Genomic DNA, 16,869 nt, shown 5'->3' on the forward strand with positions numbered 1-16,869 from the left:
TTCTAAATATAGATTGAACTTTTCCAGCGAGAGATTGAGTTATTGAATGAGCCGTCACATCGATAGTTCTGACTTCTGGAGAACAATGCTACTGAACTTTGAGCCGCCCTCCCTCTATCTCAGCTCGGGGACTTTATGGTCACAGTTTGCTCTGTTGGTGAAAGACGCACTGAGGAGACACTGTGCTAAAAACCCTGAAACCAGAGCTGATGGCCCGTCTGTTGGGTGGATTAAACCAGTGATTTTTAGACACAATCAGTGGTTTGAACAGTTTTTAAAGGCAGTTAAAGGTTTGCTAAGAAATGCATCAATTATAAATGTTGCGATATATATATAATAATTTCTATGGTAAATGAAAGTTGACAGTTCCTTCCCAGTTGGGATTCTGGAAGACAGCCCCCAGTCTCGAGTCTCTTCCAGTTTTCTTCCAGGATTTCTCTGCGTTTATCTCCATCCACCTTCCTAACCAGCTTCCCCGTCCCCAAGGAGGGACAGCATGCCCACAGCATGATGCTTCCACCAACAGTTTGTAACATAAGTATGTGTTCAGCAACTCTTTTGTAGTCAGAGGTTTTTCCGACCAGCTTATTTCCTGGGAATCTGGTGGCAGCTTCCTCTTTCTGTCAAATCCTGGTGCGGTTGACTTTAGGATCACAAACGACTCTTCCTGCTGCGTCACCATCAACATTTAGGGTCTCTGTTGTCTTTTTGTCTCCTTTTCCTTGTTTATAAACTCTGGCTAAGGGACACATGATTTGCAAATATGTTTTCTCCTGGAGATTTCTATTCAGCGTCGTAAATTTCAAACTGATAGTCAATGAAATTATTTGTGCTGAATATGGTCAAAATCCTTTTAATAGCTTTAACTGTTTTCTCTGTTCTTGAGTAGTTTTTTTTTTTTCTTTTAAACAAACGGTAACAATTTAGAAATCTACCAAGTAACCTAATTTGCAGAGTAAACTGTATAATTTGATGTGTATGCTGAGATTTAAAGTTACACACAGTTATTTAGTGGTATCAGTGTGTGTGGAGAAAGAATGGAAAATGCTTGCCGCCCATTGAAGATTTTTACTAGTGAAACATTTTTTGTTTATCATTTTCATTCCTCTTTACAGTTACGCGGTGCCTCCCATGTAGAGTCCCAGAGCATTTCTGAAGTTTGTGGTTGTAATGTGTTAAAATAGTATGAATACTTTTGCGAGAAAATTTAAATTATAAAGCAAACCTGTGGATTTTAGTTCAGTTAAGGACAGATGAGTTGAGCAACATAAACTCTTCACTGTAAGCGCTGATCCCTTCACAAAGGGCGATTATTTGCAAATGTCAGGAATTCATTAAGTAGATTTGGCTAACAGCGGTGTTTCAGGCTGTGGCGTAATCAGTTCCTTTCTGGATTCGGACGGTGATCCATTGTTGTTCGGATGTTTCTTCCAAGCACCATGCGCCCGCTCTGCTATTGGGTTTCTCAACGCACAGCGAGGCGGTTAACTCTTTCATGGACGCCTCGCTTGATGTAAAGTCTCGACTTTGTACAATGCGATCAATACGCGGCGCAGCACTCTGTAATGTGTGCTTCAGTCAGGAAAAGAAAAGGAAGGCCACTAATAAGTGACAACTAGAACAATTAGCAGAGATTTCCAGGAAGTGACCCTGGAGATTTTTATATCCTTCTGCTGAACTCAAGCCTTTCCAGAGGGATTTCTGTTTCAGTTGATGCAAGGATATATACTGTATATTTGCGGTCCAGCTGACGTATTTACAGCAGTTTGTGAAAGTGACTCTAGTTTCTTAGAAAACGTGACCACAAGATCCTGTTTGAGTCTCATGCCAGGCTGTGAGAAAAGGTTACAGTCAGAGGATGTGTTGAGCTTCACATATCTGGGGGAAGGTTACGGCGCTGCAGGCCTCCACCCATTTAGTAGAGTGCCTGTGACCTGGTCTCATCTGTAGAGGAAATGGTCATATTTTTGCCTTTCTGTCAGGCTAATGTTCAGCTCTGATAGAGGCTAGTAAACTTTAGCTTTAGCTGCAGATCTCACCTCATTTATTGGCATCTTTTGTTAAGATGTGTGAAAAAAACGTTTACATTTTTGTTTTCATGCATGCAGTAAGTCGCAGCCTCTGTAATTTTAGCAAAATTTGAAGGTGCAGTTATTACCTTTCACAGTCCATGTAAATATAACTGTAGCATTTCGTTTTTAAATTATAGCAGGACTAATCTATCGATTATTCTAACAATTAACTGATTAATTATGTTTTTAAAAAACTGGAACATTCTGCATATTTTTTATTTAAACATGTCTTTCTAAAACAATGTTAGAAATAAATTAAAAGTATAATAAATAAAAGAATTCAAATGCTTTATCTTAAATAAAAAAGATTTTCTTTTGCCAAAAAGGAAGCAAAGGATGCATCTGGAGCTAAAAAAAACAACAAAAAAAAACTCTGACAACATTTGATTAGTTCACATTTTTGATGCTTGACTAACATCATGTAGATGATGGTTGATGTATTAAATCTTTGTTTGGATTAATAAGTGGATAGCACAGAGAGGATTTAATAGTTTGTTGTTTTTTTTTTACAGAATTTGAACCAGGTGAAGCTAAAACTTCAAGGAGTTTTGGGTTTTAGCTTAAACAGCATTAATTACTTTGTCAAGTATGTTCCTCTTTCAGGAAAATAGCCTTTTTTGAGTCTGCATACTTCAGGTAACAATTAATCAATTGCTAAATTATTTTAATCATCGATTCATCATGATTAATCCAATTAATTGTTCTTGCTGTATTTTATAGTTCATGTTTATAAATTAATCAGTTTCTATAAACTTCTAATTAGGAATCCTTTACTTGGTTTCCTGCAGCATAAATATAATCTCAGACAGACGCCTGTTTCTTTTACCCACTGCCTCCATAATTTACCTAGCAACAGGTTAAAAAAATCATCAGAGCTCATTGTTAGAGACCAGCAGCAGAGAGTGGCATCCTGGGGTCACAGAGGTCACATTCAAACATAATAAACATGCCCACTGGTTGCTTGGGATGCGTGGGTACAGTCTTTTCTGTCCTACTGTCCCAGCTGCAAACATTTGGACAGATGAGAATCACACTGAGCGTCTCATCAACAAACACCCAGGCGGCTCCGGAGTAAACCAAGGGGTGGATATGTGGCTGCTTGCCCACCTTGTGGAGGATCTGGGATGCGGTTGACCTGCTTCTGTGCATGACATCACGAATCCTCTGAAATCATGAATCTATCCTCACAGAGTGAATGATTGGGATTATTTTTTTGTAGGATTTTCTTCTCTTTTTGCACATCTGTGCCGCGGATAGATGTTGCACTTTCTCTTCTTCCTGCCTCCAACAAATTCACGGAGGTTTTAATTCAACGCTAATCAGCATTTTGGCGTCTGTGAGCCACATAGGATTTGTTCTCGGCATCTTCGGCCACATAATTACCAGTCAGGTGAAAGAGGAAGCTTTTGGCCCTTCCTGTCCCCTCTCCGGTTCCAGGTGGTTCAGTCAGGACTCAGGCTCATATAGGTCACCATTGTCTGCCAGAGACAAAGTCGATGCCAGTTGTTATTACAGTCCCTTTGTTGGCAGGAGACGTTGTCAACCGACTGCCTAATTAAAGAGAAACAGCACCCGAGTGCTATTGTGAGCATTACGGGAGATTATATGATGGTTTATAGTAGCTGAGGGCCTAATAAATCTGTGTGATTGTAGCTGGACAGAAAGCCTGATGTCATTCTTTGCTTTTTTTTCTGAAATCAATAAGAGGGGGAGTTTGTGTAATCATCACAAGGAGAGGGCTGTTAGATGTGTTGTAACAACCCTCTGCTTATTATTTTTTAAATATTAGGTTAGGCTCTCATTGCTCATCTATGAAAGGGAAACGTCAGTCACTCTGGTCTCCACTCAGGTGTGCGAAGGCTCAGGTGTGTTTACAGATTTGTGATCATGTGTCATCACATGTTTTCTACACGTGACGCCTCTGATGGCTGAGAACATTTGAGAAAAATGTAAAGAAACATGTTGTGCCTGTGTTGTACATACGAACATCTTAAAGTTGACCTTTCACCTGCTTTTTCCTTCCATCATCCATCAACATTGTTACGACCCGTCTAGATGGGCCGGATCATAACATAAAGGATCCATCCTCTGCAGATCCCAAGCAGTCAACACACATGAAGTTGAAGTTATTTATTTTAAAAAGATGTATTTTTGATTAAGATGTTACAAGTGGAGCGTATGGCTTCAGAGTGAGCTAGAATGCCGAAAACAACAAATAAAAGGAAACTATCTTGAATATTAACCGAAACGTACCTAATTGAAAGTAAATAAACCAAATGACAAAATCTTACCTCCCTAATTAAGAAAAACATGAGAAAACTAAGCAAACATAAACGGCAGCTCACTGCTACAAACTCCAGAACTGTTACAAGGTGTTAGCAAACAGTGCGGCCGGTTGAGATGAGCTGAGGACGGGAGGCAGGAAGTCCGCGTCAGCAGCTTTCATATCCGCCAATTGGACGTCTCCGTCGCCTTCTGGGAACCAATCAGAGACAGGCACTGGCACACTCATAATTGCATAATTAAGTTGACGCCAGTCGTAACAATATGAAAATGCCTATTTTGGACTCTTACTGAGAAACATTTAGCCTCTTATGGTGGATGTTTTACCCATTTTATTTCATTTTTTAACAAATGAATCGTGATCAGCATCAAATTTAAAAAAATGATGGTAAATATTTTTATTGGTAGAAATAAGTTTTCACTTTGTCACTAAAGGCTTTCTTTTTGCCTTTTTTTTTGACAAAAAAATTTTTGATCATGACTGACTTGTAAAATTAGTAAACCATATAAATGAGTGAATTAGGTAAATTCTCACAGTATATCTACCCCAAAGTGTCACAATCAGAAGCTGTTAATGTGTTTAATACATGACATTGTGTCTTTGAAGCTAAATTAATCAGAATTTTATAACACTGAAAAACAAGAGAAGACATCATGGACCCCTGGGGGACATGGTGGTTCACAGAGCAACATGTTTATCCACCATCTGCCCCCCGTACCCTAAAAACACGACGCTGCTAGAAGCAGGTGAAGGCCTGAGCTGAACTCTCAGGGGACGGCGAGATGTGAGCCCAGACCGGCTCCGTCACCTCGATTGTCAGATTCTGGGAAGCACAAATCGATTAGTGGCGAGGGCCTTAAAAGCTGCCTCTGATTGGCTGTGCCCTGTGGGAGAGACTCCAACGACCTCTCACAGGAAATTAGTATTCACAAGGGATCCTGTGCACGTCAGCTTTGCACTAAACACATGAAACACACAGAACTGTTGCACTGCATTTTAAGGCAGATTGTAAGATGTGTCCTTGAAGGATTGTGTGATAAAACTTCTCAAGGCCATTATTTGTGGTCATTTGTAAGTTCAACTTTTCCTCTTTCTTTTTCTTGAACAAAAAAGTATTTTGATCGCACACACCTGGAAAGTTTACTGCCATTTGTTTTATTTTGGTGTCACATTGTTAGAAATGTTTTCTACAGTCTCATGTTTTTGTTGAAAGCTGTAAGCAAAGCGCATTTAGACATTCGATGATGCGTCTATTTATAGCCATGATTTAGGGCTGAATTTTGTCTAGATCAAGTTTGTCAAACTGTCGGCCCGCGATCCAAACGCAGCCTGCCGAGGCTATTTCTGTGGCCGTCGAGACTTTAACAATAACTTCGGGTTCCCAAGGTCAGTTGTCATTTTTTCTAATTCATGCAAGCCTTGATTAAACTGGATCTGAATTAGAAATGTCGTTCATCCAGAGTCTTGGGTTCTCTATTTTTTTCCTGTTGGTTTTCAGAGGGTCTGTGGAAGGAAGTGAGTCTGATAAAGATTTTTTATTTTCCCACTTTAACTTTTTTAAATAAAATATTAGACATGCATTAAACATGGAAATAAAAAATAATTCAGTTCTTTTTTAAGATAAGAAAATAAATATTGTATTGCCTAAAATCCAATTACTTAGCATTCCTCTAGTAAATCTGAGCTGGGTGGAGTTAAAACTATTACACTTGAAATGTTTAGAATAAAGCATATATACCGACAAATGTATTTTTTTATCTTAAAAATTAAATTTGTCTGTTTTTTGTACAGTTTTGGCTTAATTTACTTAACTGCTCTGAATATGTTGGTGGGTGGGTGGGTGGGAGGAGATTGTTTTTTTTTAGCAAATGACCTTTTTTTAAATCTGAATATTCCAGTTACTGATCAATAATTTTCTGAATTAGTTGACAAGTACTTAAATAACTGATTAATCACATTAATTAGTCCACTTAATCATTTAAGCCACATTCTTAAAGCCAAAACTTCAGAGCTGATTATCACAGACGTGTTGAATGTTTAAGGGGTCTCAGTGCTAAAAACTTGATCTGGAAAGTCAAACAGTAACCAAGATGATAACTTGTAATTATAAAGATTTTTGCTTTTTTGGTCATCGTTTAGACGCAGAAGCTTTCCTGAACATTTGCCTACTTGGGAACACAATCTAGCCCTGCACTGTATATTTATCATGCTCTTTGATGTCTTAATTTAGGACAGCTCCGGACACTTTATACATTTCTTTTTTCTCAATTAACCATAGAAGCCAAACAAAAATAAATGTGCTGTTTGCTCAAGATGGGAACAATGAGAAAAGCCTCTGAACATTCAGCTCAGCTGGGCCTGAAAGAGCAGAGCCTATCCGGCCTCATCTGGGAAACTCACACACAGTGCACACACACACACATACACGCACGCAGGCTCACACAAAAACCATTGAAGAAACGGAACGGACCCCCGGGAGAGTGGGGTATGGAGGTCAGACATCGAGGACAGGAAGAGGATAGAAGTTCAAAGAGTAGACATTACAGTTCTAATAATGAAGGAGGAACATTTAAAGCTGCAGCTTTACTCTACATTCATCTGTTCATTAGTTTTTTTTATTCCGTTTCCTTGAAACGTGACAGTCGAACTTTGTTTCTCCCCCCAAAAACTATAGATATCAGGTTTATTGTAAGAAAGGAGCCAAGAATCTCAATCATAAATCCAAATGATGTCATGTTGAAACTGTCTGGACTACAAAAAAACATATGGAGCCTTTTTTTTTACTTCAGATTTGTGTGAAAAGGTGATGGACCTAAAACCCAGAGTTAAATAGACTTTATGTAACACAGGAAGTTCATGGTGAGAAGCCTCATTTGGAGAGCACTGATATTTTGTTAGACTCTTCTTTGTCTCTTTTTAATCAGTTGAGACGATGCAATATTTAGAAAGGTCAGTAGAATCTAAGATGTTCACAAAACTCCTTAAAAGTTTGGAGTTATTTGGCTGAGAAAATGAGGACGTTTGCCCTTTCATTTCGATTTCTGCTCCAACTACCAAAACTGTACACATTGATCACATTTTGTGTTGCAGCACAACAACATTTTGCTCAGGTTTTCATCCTACATTTCGGTCGGTGTGAACTCTCTGCGTCAGTCCAGATGACAGGTTAGTCTATCAATAAATACGCAGAATGTTACTGCGTTTTATTTTATTTATTTTACTATTAGAGTAAAAAACGGAAAAAAACACGATTTTTTTTTTCAGGAGGAGGGAAGGGAAATGGCGCTAGAGTCTCTCATAGTTCAGCAAAAGTTGACAAGAATCAGACTGAGCCACTGCAAGATGTTCCCAGACAATATTCAGTATTTGTGGTCTGTCTTCTTCAGTCCTGGGAACTTTAGATTTGAGCCCACATCTCAAACTGAACAACCACAGATCACCAATCATCACGAACAGAGGTTATCTTTAGCACTGGAAGATTTCAGCCAAGACAACTTTATTGATACTAAATATTTTTTGCACCGAACTTATTTTCCTGAAGCCGCTCCGCTCTGGTCAGTTTGGTGCGTTCCTGCTGTGCCGGCTAAAGGCGGGCGGTGAATTTAGTCTGCCGACTGTGAGAGGGGAGTGTGGCTGCTTCAGCTTCGATGACCTTGGGGCGCAGATCACTGACCCCCACAACAACAAGAGTCCAGAACGCAATTAGAAGAAGTTATGAAATCAAACCGTTTATTTTAGATTTGCTCATTGCAGTTGGGACTTAAAAAGCTGAGTCCAAACCAGTGAAGAGTCATGTGATGCCTCTGTATAAAATATTATTTTTTTAAATAATCAATTCCTGCACAACATCTCCAAAAGGAGCTATTACAACAAACACACATTCACATAAGTACCGTCCAGCTTCTTTCAAATGCACCATGAAACGGGTATCCATCCCTCCCTGCTTGCAGAATGCATCTTTTTTTTTTTTTTTCGCAGAATGCATGTTGCAAAGTCATTTTCTCTCTTCTTACTTCTCCTGTGAGTAAAAGTTGAGTGTTGCAACAGTGACTTGTTGACATTGGAGTGTCAAGTGGCATTAAAGCATGTCAGCAGTAGTTGGCTGGTCATAAGACCAGCAGCATCAACGTGCAGCTGCAGAGGCTAAACCTCTGTGTGTGTGTGTGTGTGTGTGTGTGTGTGTGTGTGTGTGTGTGTGTGTGCGTGCGTGCGTGCGTGCGTGCGTGCGTGCGTGCGTGCGTGCGTGCGTGTGTGGCGAAGGTCCAACCTATTCATGAATGTCATTTTAAAAATACCTACAGCATTCAGTAGATAAAGACCACACTAGATATGACCACGTGTTGCTACTTCAATTCGCTCCACTACTAGTTTCCTGTATTAAACTACAATGATCCAATGTGAAAATGATGGGAAGAAAATCTAAAATTTATTTCAGTTTTATGTATAAACAATGGGCTTGTTTCTATCTTTGTAAAGCAGAGGTTGTTTTGCATTTAATAAAAAATAAGCCAAGGAATAAAGAGTGAAAAATACTTGAAAGGTGTTTAAAGTGAGCTGCTGCACTACAAAAACAAAACGGTGTCAGTTTGTTTCACTTCTAACAAGATATTCTGCCGTGTTATAAGAAAAAAAGTGGAACTAGTACTGTTTTATTAATATTAAGAAATTATTGACTTAAAATAAGCTCCCATATGTTGCTGAAAAGTTACTTGTAAGTTAGTTTTGTCTTATTCCAAGTGTACTAAGATATTAGCACTAGAAAGCAAACCAAAACTATTTGGTAATGTTTTGTGTTTTTGTGGTGTATCTGCTGGCACTTTATACTATTTATTTTGCTGCATCATAGGGCAAAAGCATTCTCTTAATACTCTCAAAAGGTAAGTTGAGGTTGAGCTAATTCGTCACAATCACATTTTTAATAGAGTGGCAAATAATCTGAGAATTGAACAAACTTCTTTTTGTCATGACGTCACTGCAGTAGAAGTGATTTTAGCCAGAGCAAGTTTATTTTTTGGCTTTGCTTGGTTGCCTGCAGTGAATAGTGCCGTCGCTCTGGCCTCATTTTTCTGCTGCAGAGAATGGAGTTGACATGCTCTTCCTGTCAATATTAAGGTTTTCCTCCATAGTTCTCAAGCAGAGAAAGGGAACCTGTTCCCTCAGGTCTGAGTTGTTCCTCTCTAGTCACAGTGATTACTGGACAATAATGTCTCGTTGGCGGTAATGTGGACACTGCTGCAGCGGTGAGGAGCTTTACTTTGGTCAGCAGGTCTGGATCAGGAGTGAAAGAACAAGTTGTTAGATAGAAGCTTCCTCTCTTGATGGCCTGTGCTCAGATATAGAGATTATTCAAGTGGAGCTGCTGGTGCAACACATTGAAAGGAGTCAGCTGACTTGGTTTGGCAATAGAAGAATTAATGTACTGCCAGAAATTACACTGTACTACATAAAACAATAAATCACAGTATTTTTGTCTAGTTTCAAGAATACTTGAAATGAGACAAAACTAACTTACAGGAACCTTTTCTGCAATATGAAGGAGCTTGTTTTAAGTCAATAATTCATTATATTGATGAAGAAGTATTGGTTCCACTGGCAGGTTATTTCACGTATACATCAGGGAAAATGTGAAATATGTGAAATAATCTCAGGGGAACTAGTACTTGCTTAAAAATATTAAAGAATATTGACTTGAAACAAGCTCCTTTATCTTGCTTAATTCAAGTTTACTAAGATATTTGGACTATAAACTAGACAAAATAGTTGGTGAGATTTTGTCTTTTTGCAGTGAGCAGTACAGATTTTAGGAAGAATCATAGACATTACATTTGTCTCCGTTACCTTTGAAAATGAGAGAGTTATTTAAAGCAGAGACAACGCAGCAAAACTCATTCATTCATTTTCTATACCTGCTGAGTCTTTGCAGGCTAACGGGAAGGCTCATGTCTGTCTCCAGCACTGGGACCATTATGAACAGGTCACTGGTCCATCACACTCATGTGTTTTTATTTTTTTCTTTAAGACTGTACTTCATAAATTTATGATCAGCTGATGAAGGATTGCATTGTTGGATTTTATCATTTTTTCTATACTATTTCGGTGGCGGCTTTATGTTAAACCCACTGGACTTTTACCATTATTTTATTTCTTAATAGCTTTGATCTGTATTTTAATTGTGCAATGAACCAAGCAACATATTTTAAAAATTAAACGGTAAAGTAATCTGTGAATCCTTAATGCTTTTTTTTTTTTAACTTCACTGAACTGTAACTTTTTAAAGGAGAAAGTTGTGTAGAGCTCATGATCAGCTGTCGATGTGCTGACATGCTGAATCAGGCTCAGTCCAACAAAAATGTTCTGTCTCCCTGTCCAGCCTCTCTCTCCCTGAAAGCGTCGGCTCTGGCTTTATTGTGCCGGGCGAGGCGCTTCCTGTCGCTTGATGCTGTGTTTGCTTTTCTGATCCCACTCCCAGAGACCTGTTGTTGTCCTCTGCTGTTTTAGCATTCACGTCTCCCTCCCCATGTCGACTCCCAACAGCCGCCCCTCCCTGTGCTGACCTCTTCCCCGAATTCAAACATACCTACGATTACGATTGGCTCTCGCCAGACCCGCTGACACCTGGAAAGGCTGTCTCACACAAATTGTCCTCAGAAGCCCCCCGATCCGGAGACTATTTCTGTCCGCTTTGGGCTTGGAGTGTGACTAACCCCCTGCTGTCTCCCCCAGTGTGATGTTTGTGTGTGTGTGTGTGTGTGTGTGTGTGGGTGTGTGTGTGTGTGTGTGTGTGTGTGTGTGTGTGTGTGTGTGTGTGCGTGCGTGCGTGCGTGCGTGCGTGCGTGCGTGCGTGCGTGCGTGCGTGCGTGCGTGCGTGTGTGTGTGTGCGTGAGTTTACGCATGCTTCACCCACGCTCAGTGCTGCTGAACCAGCTGTGACAGGGAGAGGAATGTGACATCACTGCCCAGGTCTGTCCTTCAGCTGAGGACCTGAACTCAGTGAGCACATTTCCAACACATACTGTATGTTATAGAAGCAAAAGGACAGTCCATAATGTGGTGATGCTGATGTCACCATGGTAACACCCACATACTGAGATTAATGCTGTTATTTGAACTGCGAGCTTGGATTAATAGATGCACCGGATAACATTGAACATGTTTTCAAACTGATCAGACCCTCCAGGATTTTGTGGGAAGTCTCTGATTTGTGTTGCTATTTTAGAAATATTTGCAAGAAATTTTGCAATATTTGAGCTTATGTACAACAATAATAATGACTTTTTGTTACACTCTGTATCGATCACAAATTACAGCTTGACATGAAGTAAGGCTGAGGCAGCTTTACTTAGAAGAAATAAGAAATATTAACAGCTGGCACTTAAAGCCAACATTTTTGACAATTTTTGAGGAAAATTTGCAATAAACTCAGTTTTGCAATAGCATAAAAAAGTGGAGGGATCTGTTGACTTTGCGTAAATCTCAGCGATTGCAGAATCACAAAAAACTTGAGGGATTGATTGGTGTAATTTTGCAACAGATAAAAGCTGCTTTGATTAGATGAATAAAATATAAACAAACAACTGTTATCTTGTAGGTTCCATTTATGCATCTGGAGTCTAGAGGACCACATGAAAAGCCACGGCGGGCACGATTTGGCCCCTGTGCCTTAGGTTTGACGCATGCGCTTTAAAAGATTTCAGTGTCAAAAACCAGTACTTCCATTTATAGGAACTGAAAATGTTAAACTAAGAAGGCTGGTATCAAAGCAGAAACTTGAGACAAATACTTATTTATGCTTTTTTTTTCCTGTTGTCTAGACTACTGTAAACGGCTTTTGAGATGCATCAACAAGAAAAGTTACTGACCCGCTCAGCTGGTCCAAACACTGCAGCAGAAGCTCCTAACAGAAGAGCTAACATCGCTCCTGTTTTCATGTCTTTGCACTCGTTCTTCTTCTTTTCAGAGCTCATATTAAAATCCCAAATTAAATCTCCTGGGCTCTGCATGGTAAAGCTCCTTTAAGTGTCATTGAATTGTTAAAGCCACAGAGCTCAACTTAACCCTCTGTTTTTATGTTTCCTTGAACATGTTAGAATGGGTCTGTGGCCTAAATAAAACATAATCGTTCTTAGATGATCAGACTTTAGTCTGGTCAGTTCTGCCTGGTTTAAACTCCTTTCAGAATGAGATGTTTAAGGGCCTCTTGTTACTTTCAATCCAAATAATTTGCTACTGGCCACGCCCCCTGACTCGACATTTACACTCTCATGTGAAAATGGCTGCAAACATGTGCAATTATGAAACCGTATATCTCTGAAAAGCATTAGCAGTTCCTCCTGCACAACCAACAAGAATGCAGCAAACCAGCTGACCAAACATTCTGGTGCTCCGCTTGGGTTGCTAGGTAACGGCACAGTAGGACTTAGCAGTCAGGAGGTTTTTGAAACGGCTTGTTTTCCAGACACCAAAAAATATTAACGTAATACCAAAAAAAAAACAGCTGGATGTTTTTTAGGCGCGTGGGCGGCTTTTAAAAGCAATAGGAATTTTTAAAAAGTACAAAAGTGTACTAAGGCTAGTTTTTAATTACCTAGAATTTTTAATATCTTTATTAAGTCATTTTTTTACTTTCATTCTCCATCTTTGTGAACATTATTGTTTCTTATCTGTGAAAGGTGCTTTGCTCATTTTCTAAATTTAGCCAAAGATATATTTACACATCAGCGACCTGCGGTAATCACATCATCAGTACTATTATATGTTTCACTTCCTTTCACAAAATTTTCCTCCTCACCTTGAGAGTGCGTCTGGTTTAATGACTACGCTAACAGGCATCCAGACAAATGAAGGCGGCCAGAAATGCCCCCGTTTGTGTACAATTCTTCAGAGCTCAAGGGATATTCGTTATTGCGGTGGCCGGGTGATTTAACATTTTTGTCCTCAGGTCTCAGGGTTATGCCGTTTTTCTATCCTGTCAGGCAGTTAATTGCATTCACCTGGCGTCGCATATATGGATCAGTCACTGATTAGATTTGCAGAATGAAAATCCGCAGCGCTCCTGTCCGCAGGGCCAGGGTTGAAGACCACTGGCCGGGAGCAACGGTAAACAAACACGAGGCAGCGCGGCACGTTGTTAGCATCTCTCTGGAGTTAATTCTCTGTGTGCAAGAGGCAACAGATGGACTCTGAGATATTTATTGTGCTGCAAAAGCATATCTTCTGGTACAGCAAGTCCAACCTTATTGTTTTGTTCTTTTTTTGAATTGCGAAAACAAGGTTCTTGTTTCTTCTGGGGGAAACAAATCTTGGCGCCCAGGTCGGGTTGGGCCGCACATATTCACAGCAGATTCAGTAGAATTGAGATTTGTTTTTGTTTGTTTGCTTGTTTCTTGCATGTGCAACACTTTTTTTCTGACTTTTCTCCTACAAATTTGACATTTCTGCACTTGTAGGGTTTTTTTATGCCAAGTGTGACATGAGGACATCATAAACCCCAGATGTTATATTTGGCGACGAAGTGGTTTCTGGAATGTAAGGAGGAGAACCTCCTCAGCTGCGAGGCTGGTTCCCAAAAGCTCATGAGAGGGATGAAACAGGAAGACCCCGTAAATAACTTATCTATCCAACGGGGAGTGTGCAACCTCCAAACAATGGCCCGCAGGAAGTCTTTCCTTCAAACTCAAGACTTTTCAGGCCCAGAATACACTGAATGCGTCGTTTGCGAGGTGACATTTCTGTGCGAATCCCACAAACAAAAACAGAAGGAGCTGGACGTGCCGCTGTGCACGTTCCTCGCCCAGAGGGCAGATCAGAGACCTCATCGACTGCAAATCTACGAAGATCCTCTTACCCGCCGCTGATGGAAACACTAGCAGCCTTAAATGGAGTCTGGAAAACCCAGAGTGAGACATAATAGCATTAGATAATAATTGTCATGTTGTTTTCCGTGGTTCTTTGACTTAATGGGTTGTTCATATTGCTCGCTCAAGTTATGGATGCTTTAAGGTCACCATAATTACTGTCTGTGACTTCATCCTGTGATCTTGTGGCTTTCTCCTCTTCTCCTGCTGGTAATTAATGATGAATAATAAATAAATACTTTTCTCTGTCAACAGAATATCGATGTGACCAACTTCAGCAGCAGCTGGAGCGATGGCCTGGCTTTCTGTGCCCTGCTGCACACGTACCTGCCTGCTCACATCCCTTACCAGGAGCTCATCAGTCAAGATAAGGTACAGGAAGCCTGTACAGGAGCCCACACTGTGAAAAATACCCCCTGCTTCCAAAAAATAAAGGAACGCTTCCCCGCCTGCGGGTCAGACGGGTCAAAAGTAACACTATTTAGAGAACAGAGAAATAAAAAAACAATAATAAAAAAAAGGAAGCCACTGACTGAACAGCTGAAACTCTGTATGGGGAAACATTCAAGTTTAAAGGCAACAGCAGGTTGGCCTCCTCATTTCAGAATCAGTTACACAGTAGAGGGGTAAGCCTGCCGTCTGCACATATTTTAAAATAAAGCTCCACTATGTAGCTTTTTTATTTTATTTAAAAGTTTTTTACATATTTGTCAAAACTCACTATGTTCTGACTGTATAATGTGAGACTGATGGTCTGTGAAAAAAACTGAGCCCCTCTGCCATCTTCTTGTGGTCCTACTGCCATCTGCAGAATCAATCAATCAAGTTTATATTTCAGCAACATGGCAGTTCAAAATGCTTTACATCATTAAAAACACACACAAAATACAAAGTCAAAGAACACACAGTCAAGTTATACATCAAAATGTTTTATAACAATTTATAATGTTTCAAAAGTAACTCTAAGCAGGTGGGTTTTTTTGTCTTGAATCAAAGAAACTACACCTTTATAAAGAAACACATCTCCCCTGGTCAGACACAACCAATAAGAGCCAGGAGGAGGGTCTTAGCGCTGTCAATCATGTTTGTGTACATGTTGCTGAAGATTGAGAGTTTTCTTACCATTACAGGAAAACTGTTTATTCATGCTAACAAGGCTGAACATTCACAGTAAGCTCCACTGTAGCCTAGCAGACAGTAAGAATGGGGTGTGAGCAGTCCGTACATGAGGGTGATTGACCGTGCTAAGACTAGAAGTGTATTTCTGCAGATAGCATGAGGAAGAGCTCAATTTTTTCACAGATTATTTTTCTGTCTTAATATGGTGATGCTATTAACAAATGTGTAAAAAAATATATTTTTATTGAAGTTGCCTACTGCATAGTTAAGAGAATATCTTGATTCAACATCCTAATTACACAATGGGAATGTTTACCATTTATAGGAGGTTTTCAATTTTCACCATTTTACAACCACAAACTTTAACACTTTTCTGGGTTTTATGTGTGTGATCAACATACAGTTGTACATAGTTATGAAGTGGAAATCAAAAAATAGAAATCTGTAAAGTGTTGTGACCCCTTTACATTCAGCCCTTATGAGTCTGTAATTTGTAGAACCACCTTTGGCTGCAGTGGCAGTGATTTGCACCACGTAGTGGTTCGCACGTAGGCCAGGAAATTCAGTTTCGCTCTGATTCGATCAGAGCAACTTCTTCCGCATGTTTGCTGTGTCTAAAGACCTGGCCTGTGGCGAACTGCAAACTTATTTTGGTTTTATTTTTACAGCACTCTGATAAAGACCATGTTTGAGGGTTTCATTATTAATGGCTGCCGTGTCAAAAACGACATTAGCTGCTGATGTCTGCAGCTCCTCTGGAGTTACCATGGGAACATTAGCTAAGCAATATGTTCAGTCTAAATGGATACCAAATAAATCCAAATAAAATAGACTGTGTGTGGTTGGAACGTGGAAAGGAACAATAAAAAATATTTTAGCACAGCACTACATTAAGTACTTAGAGCTCAAACCGTTACAGAATCTGTGCACTTTGTCCTTTTTCTTTCATTTTAAGCAGCATCTAAGGTTTTATTGGAATCAGGCTTTCATGGCCGCTCTGACCTCCTCAATAAGTGGGTCAGTGTTTCATCAGCATGTAATCAGGGACTCGGCTCATCAAACATAAGTGATTGGAAATCAATGCCTTCATTGAAAGGCGCGCTGAATGCATCCAGCCCCGTCTTCACCTCATCCTGTCCCCATCGGGCTGTCGGACAAGATGCGGTTTTACAGTTTGAATTACAACCCAGACAGTGAACTTTCACGAATTAGAGAATTGGAAAACATGTCGGTCAAAGGAGTTTGTTGTTATGATGCGCTCTGCAGCATTATTTTTAATTGAGGCATGTGTTGCACAGGTTGACAAGTATAGCATTTTGCACGTGTAGACCCTCTGTCCACACAAATCACTCGCGCCTCCAACTAAGAATGCTGAGATACATCCGTGAGTCACAGCAGCTTCTGCAGCGTGAGCAGCTCCTCGTCAGTTTGCATCAGGACACCAGAGCGTCTAATATGTGCTGAACGTTGCACCACACACTTTCTGACTACATGCTTCATTTAGAAAGTCATTTCCTTTTTAGAGCATCCTCAGATTCCA

At 39.9% G+C, this 16,869-nt stretch overlaps 1 protein-coding gene across 3 annotated transcripts in view; it reads left to right on the forward strand.

Annotated features, from left to right (window-relative positions):
* The window catches only part of specc1 (sperm antigen with calponin homology and coiled-coil domains 1), a 91,142-nt gene that overhangs the window by 64,957 nt on the left and 9,316 nt on the right, over nucleotides 1-16,869 (forward strand). For all 3 annotated transcript variants that reach the window (XM_023342326.1, XM_023342327.1, XM_023342329.1), the window contains one exon: nucleotides 14,466-14,582. In XM_023342326.1, coding sequence (XP_023198094.1) covers nucleotides 14,466-14,582 — 117 coding nt within the window. The remainder of the gene's footprint in view (nucleotides 1-14,465; nucleotides 14,583-16,869) is intronic.

This window comes from Xiphophorus maculatus, chromosome 11 (assembly GCF_002775205.1).
Source record: "Xiphophorus maculatus strain JP 163 A chromosome 11, X_maculatus-5.0-male, whole genome shotgun sequence".
NCBI classification, from domain to species: Eukaryota; Metazoa; Chordata; class Actinopteri; order Cyprinodontiformes; family Poeciliidae; genus Xiphophorus; species Xiphophorus maculatus.